Here is a 6,380-nt window from a genome sequence, read left to right as displayed (position 1 = left end):
CACGCCTTGGAGAGTCGTGCAGAAGTGTTTTCCCGCCGGACGGACGCCAACAAGCCTTGCTACCCGCAAATCGTGCGTTTGGCGTTTTTGGACGCTGCTGGGGCCCAGGAGGGACCAGAAGGTCGCAAATTGGACCTGCAGAGAGAGGGGACGTCGAGCAAGACAAAGAGCCCTCACTGAAGCAGGTAGCACCCGGAGAAGTGCCAGAAACAGGCACTACGAGGATGCGTGAAACGGTGCTCGCCGAAGTTGCACAAAGGAGTCCCACGTCGCCGGAGACCAACTTAGAAAGTCGTGCAATGCAGGTTAGAGTGCCGTGGACCCAGGCTTGGCTGTGCACACAGGATTTCCGCCGGAAGTGCACAGGGGCCGGAGAAGCTTGCAAAGTCGCGGTTCCCAGCAATGCAGCCCAGCGAGGTGAGGCAAGGACTTACCTCTACCAAACTTGGGCTGAAGAGTCACTGGACTGTGGGGGTCACTTGGACGGTGTCGCTGGATTCGAGGGACCTCGCTCGTCGTGCTGAGAGGAGACCCAAGGGACCGGAGATGCAGCTTTTTGGTGCCTGCGGTTGCAGGGGGAAGATTCCGTCGACCCACGGGAGATTTCTTCGGAGCTTCTGGTGCAGAGAGGAGGCAGACTACCCCCACAGCATGCACAAGCAGGAAAACAGTCGAGAAGGCGGCAGGATCAGCGTTACAGAGTTGCAGTAGTCGTCTTTGCTACTATGTTGCAGGTTTGCAGGCTTCCAGCGCGGTCAGCGGTCGATTCCTTATCAGAAGGGGAAGAGGGAGATGCAGAGGAACTCGGCTGAGCTCATGCATTCGTTATCTAAAGTTTCCCCAGAGACAGAGACCCTAAATAGCCAGAAAAGAGGGTTTGGCTACCTAGGAGAGAGGAAAGGCTACTAACACCTGAAGGAGCCTATCACAAGGAGTCTCTGACGTCACCTGGTGGCACTGGCCACTCAGAGCAGTCCAGTGTGCCAGCAGCACCTCTGTTTCCAAGATGGCAGAGGTCTGGAGCACACTGGAGGAGCTCTGGACACCTCCCAGGGGAGGTGCAGGTCAGGGGAGTGGTCACTCCCCTTTCCTTTGTCCAGTTTCGCGCCAGAGCAGGGGCTAAGGGGTCCCTGAACCGGTGTAGACTGGCTTATGCAGAATTGGGCACCTCTGTGCCCAACAAAGCATTTCCAGAGGCTGGGGGAGGCTACTCCTCCCCTGCCTTCACACCATTTTCCAAAGGGAGAGGGTGTCACACCCTCTCTCAGAGGAAGTTCTTTGTTCTGCCATCCTGGGCCAGGCCTGGCTGGACCCCAGGAGGGCAGATGCCTGTCTGAGGGGTTGGCAGCAGCAGCAGCTGCAGAGAAACCCCAGGAAGGGCAGTCTGGCAGTACCAGGGTCTGTGCTACAGACCACTGGGATCATGGAATTGTACCAACAATGCCAGGATGGCATAGAGGGGGCAATTCCATGATCATAGACATGTTACATGGCCATATTCGGAGTTACCATGGTGAAGCTACATATAGGTAGTGACCTATATGTAGTGCACGCGTGTAATGGTGTCCGCGCACTCACAAAGTTCAGTGAATTGGCTCTGAACAATGTGGGGGCACCTTGGCTAGTGCCAGGGTGCCCTCACACTAAGTAACTTTGCACCTAACCTTTACCAGGTAAAGGTTAGACATATAGGTGACTTATAAGTTACTTAAGTGCAGTGTAAAATGGCTGTGAAATAACGTGGACGTTATTTCACTCAGGCTGCAGTGGCAGGCCTGTGTAAGAATTGTCAGAGCTCCCTATGGGTGGCAAAAGAAATGCTGCAGCCCATAGGGATCTCCTGGAACCCCAATACCCTGGGTACCTCAGTACCATATACTAGGGGATTATAAGGGTGTTCCAGTAAACCAATGTAAATTGGTAAAAATGGTCACTAGCCTGTCAGTGACAATTTGGAAAGCAATGAGAGAGCATAACCACTGAGGTTCTGATTAGCAGAGCCTCAGTGAGACAGTTAGTCACTACACAGGTAACACATACAGGCACACTTATGAGCACTGGGGCCCTGGGTTACCAGGGTCCCAGTGACACATACAACTAAAACAACATATATACAGTGAAAAATGGGGGTAACATGCCAGGCAAGATGGTACTTTCCTACACAGACCAGCACAGGGGAAGTGAACAGGCAGAGCAGCAAGCTGAGAATATAAAGTGCAGGTAAGCATAAAGGCGGATACTGGCGCTGGCGCGGGACCGCGGGCCAGGCCCCGATCAGGGGGAAAAAGAAGCGGTCCAGAGCGCAGCACTGAGGCTTGGACGGGTTTACAAGGACCGCCAAGGCGTCCGCCTTACCGGCAAGCCTTGTCACATTTTAAACAAGTATATAACTTCTCCTGTGTGTGAGCCTGCAGCATAGTGAAAGCTCACTCTTTCTCCTGGAAGAGCTCCCACATTCAGAACATGTCTGTAGTTTCCCAAGTGTGTCTTCTCTGCTGCCATCATTTTGCACCTTTTTGCTTGAAAGCCTTTTCACATCAAGAACAGTAAAAAGATTTCTTCCCAGTGTGAGTGTGACGATACATTACTAGATACTCCATTTTAATAAGTCTTGCTACACTCAGGTTTATAGGGTTTCTCTAAATTGTGAACTCTCATGCGGTAACCCAGTCACATGTAGGGCATTTATAATATCCAATCAATATGGTTTTCCCAATGCATTTCCAGCTGTTTCTTTCTAGCATCTGTATGGTTTCTCCCTAGGTGATTTCTCTGATGTGAGGATAGCTCGTGGTTTTCCTTGAAAGTCTGGTCACATTCAGGACACTTACTTGGTTCCTCCCCATGTGACAATGTTCATGTATCACCGTAGAAACTTTCTTACAAAAGCCTTTTCACATCCAGAACAGATGTATGGGTTCTCCCCTGGGTGAGTTCTCTGATGCATTGATAATTCATGATTTTCCTTGAAAGACTTGATACAATAATAGATGATCACTGCGGTTAACAGCCTTATCACATTCAGAACATTTGTATGGTTTATCCCCGGTGTGAGTTCTCTGATGTGTTAATAAATGGCAATTTTCACAGAAAGCCTGATCACATATATGGTTTCATCCATGTGTGCTTCCTCTTATGTATCTCCAGCAGGTTCTTCCTAATGAAAGCCTTGTCACATCCACAACATTTGTATGGTTTCTCCCCTGTGTGAGTTCTCTGATGAAGTGATAATTCCCACTTTCCTTTGAAAGTCTTGTAACATTCAGAACATTTATATGGTCTCTCCCCAGTGTGAATTCTAACATGCCGTAATAGATGTTCTTTGCGGTTGAAAGTCTTGGCACATTCAGAACATTTGTATGGTTTCTCACCTGTGTGAGTTCTCTGATGTTCTGCTAAATACCTCATTTTATTGAAAGTCGAGTCACATTCAGAACATTTATGTGTTTGCTCCCCAGTGTGAGTTCTATGATGCAGTACCAGGCTAGCCTTTATAATGAAAGACTTGCCACACACGGAACATCTATATGGTTTCTCCCCTGTGTGAGTTTTTTGATGTACTGATAGATTATGCTGTGCCTTGAAAGCTTTGTCACATTCAGAACATTTATATGGTCTCACCCCAGTGTGAGCTCTATGATGCAGTACCAGCCGACCCTTTACAAAGAAACCCTTGCCACATGTGGGACATCTGTACTGTTCTTCCCCTGTGTGAGTTTTCTGGTGTTTTGACAGGTCACACTTTGCCTTGAAAGTCTTGTCACATTCAGAACATTTATATGGCCTCTCCCCCAAGTGAGTTCTATGATGCAGTAACAGAGCACCCTTTACAGTGAAAGCCTTGCCACATATGGAACATCTGTATGGTTTCTCCCCTGTGTGAGTTTTCTGATGTACTGATAAAGCATGTTTCAACCTGAAAGCCTTGTCACATTCAGAACATTTATATGGTTTCTCCCCAGTGTGAGTTCTCTGATGTAATGATAGATCATTCCTTGTCTTAAAAGCCTTGACGCATTCAGAACATCTGTATGGTCTCTCCCCAGTGTGACTTTTCTGATGTAAAGATAGCTCATTCTTGGCCTTAAAAGCCTTGACGCATTCAGAACATTTGTATGGTCTCTCCCCAGTGTGAATTCTCTGATGTAATGATAGATCATTCTTTGTCTTAAAAGCCTTGTCACATTCAGAACAACTATATGGTCTCTCCCCAGTGTGAGTTCTATGATGCCGCAGTAGAGCACTCTTTACTATGAAACCCTGGCCACATATGGAACATCTGTATGGTTTCTCCCCAGTGTGAGTTCTCTGATGCAAAGATAGCTCATTCTTTATCTTAAAAGCCTTGTCACATTCAGAACAATGATATGGTCGCTCCCCAGAATGAGTTCTATGATGCCGTAACAGAGCACCCTTTACAGTGAAAGCCTTGCTACATATGGAACATATATATGGCCTCTCCCCCGAGTGAGTTCTATAATGCACTAACAGATTCCTCTTTACAATGAAAGCCTTGCCACATTTGGAACATCTGTATGGTTTCTCCCCTGTGTGAGTTTTCTGATTTACTGAAAGAGTATGTTTCAGCCTAAAAGCCTCGTCACATTCACAACATTTATATGGTTCCTCTCCAGTGTGAGTTCTGCCGTGTACTGATAGATTAAACGTTTCCTTGAAAGTCATGCCACATTCTAAACATTTGCATGGTCTCTCTCCTGTGTGAATCGTGTGACGTACTAATAGATTAAACTCTTTCTTGAAAGACATGTCAAATTCAGAACATTTTTTTTTTCCCTAGTGTGATTTCTCTGATGTATCACAGGGTGATGCTTACAAATGAAAAGTTGTCAAATTCAGAATGTATGTATGATTTATCCCCAGGATGGTATCTCTAATGTTTTAAAAATCACACTCTTTCGCTTAAACGTCATGTCACATTCAGATCATGTATATGGATTCACGTCAGTGTGATCTGTCAGATTCCATAACAGATGACCAGTTTCACTGAAATCCTTGCAACACTTAAAAAAGTGGAATGATCTATCACTAGTGCGGTTTCTCGGATGTACTAATAAATGTTATTTCTTGTAAGCTTTTGTACATTCAGAACATTCATATAGTTCGAGATCAGTATCATTTCTCACATGTAAAATTACATAACTAACTGTAATGCGAGGCCCATCACATTCAGAACATTTATATGGTTTCTCATTAACATGGTTTGTTTTGTTTCAAAAATATTTAAATAGAAAGGAAGTGGAGGGCATGTTATATGCAGTAGCTTTCTCTGGGTGACTGTTGCTGTGTGGGTTTCCAAGTACCCTGTTTGCTTTAGTAACATGGGACACTTTGTGAAATGTAGTACCTTTGCATGACCATGTCATGTGCGTGCCATCCAATAGCGTCAATTTACTTTACGTGATAGACAGTTGTCTTATACATTAGGACATATCACATTTCAGAAAGGAAAGGTGGAACCAACAAGGCATGTTTAAAAATTGTTTGCACAAAAAACTCTTTTCACATCAATATCCGTAGGGTTGCTTTGGGTGAGTTAACATCTTCATAATTAGTTTGATCCTTTTCTCAGTGTCAGTGTTTTCAAATTGTTTTTCTGGTGCCCAAGACTTGTAGCTGTCGTAAAATTAATTTCTGTGTACTTTGTCAAGTACAGTACTCTTTTTTTAAAACATTCCAATATTGTTTGTTCAAACTGCATATCTGTCACCTGTTGGCCTGAATAAAGGAAAAAGTGCAGAAATTAGATGTGAAATATGTGAAAGAAAACAGGTTTGTCGAAAAGAAACAGAGCTTGGGAAAATGCAGAGTACAAATATAACTGAATGAATGCATAGATGTTTTTCAGATTACAACTCCTCCATAAAATCAATGAACAATTAATGTACACGTTCATATTTGTATCGAACTCAGGTAACTACTTTTATCATAAACATTTTTTTTTTTTTTTTGCCTTTGAGCATAAAAGTAATTGTAAAATAATATCATTGTAAAAAAAAAAGATTCTACAGGTTATTAAGAAGGAGACACAGCCATAATAACGATGGGTTACGCATCTTAATCTGTGGACGTCAGCACTGCCAACCAAATGAGTTTGACCAATCTTGTATTTTCCTCCTCTTAGTATCTGGTAGAGTTTCATGAGATGCATGGAAATGGCACTCCTGTCACAGAATCCATTACTCCGCCTCAGGAGTCCCTACAGGGCGCCCAGATCTTACTGCACTTCTTTGGGCAGCTGCTTCCTTCATACATCTCCTGCTCCAGTGCTGGCACCAAATCAATTCCCTGTCATCACCTACAAACACGTGGGGTCACAGCACTGCCCCAGGACCTAGCCATGTCCTCCTAAACCAGCACTG

The 6,380-nt window shown here is 44.8% G+C and overlaps 1 protein-coding gene across 1 annotated transcript; it reads right to left on the bottom strand.

Annotated features, from left to right (window-relative positions):
- Positions 1–3,099: 3,099 nt before the first annotated feature.
- Positions 3,100–4,714, bottom strand: LOC138286367 (zinc finger protein 268-like). Its single transcript, XM_069226527.1, has one exon. It carries the CDS (start codon positions 4,681–4,683, stop codon positions 3,100–3,102), a length of 1,584 nt encoding a protein of 527 aa, XP_069082628.1. The 5' UTR covers positions 4,684–4,714.
- Between the last annotated feature and the right edge of the window lie 1,666 nt (positions 4,715–6,380).

This window comes from Pleurodeles waltl, chromosome 3_2 (genome assembly GCF_031143425.1).
Source record: "Pleurodeles waltl isolate 20211129_DDA chromosome 3_2, aPleWal1.hap1.20221129, whole genome shotgun sequence".
Classification (NCBI taxonomy): Eukaryota; Metazoa; Chordata; class Amphibia; order Caudata; family Salamandridae; genus Pleurodeles; species Pleurodeles waltl.
The sequence above is the reverse complement of the archived record's forward strand: the minus strand, read 5'-3'. Positions and strand labels throughout refer to the sequence as shown.

What these genes read in the sequence shown, in the direction of transcription:
- LOC138286367 (XM_069226527.1), bottom strand. Translation starts at nt 4,683, where the DNA reads ATGACTTTCAAGGAAACGTTTAATCTATCAGTACACGGCAGAACTCAC.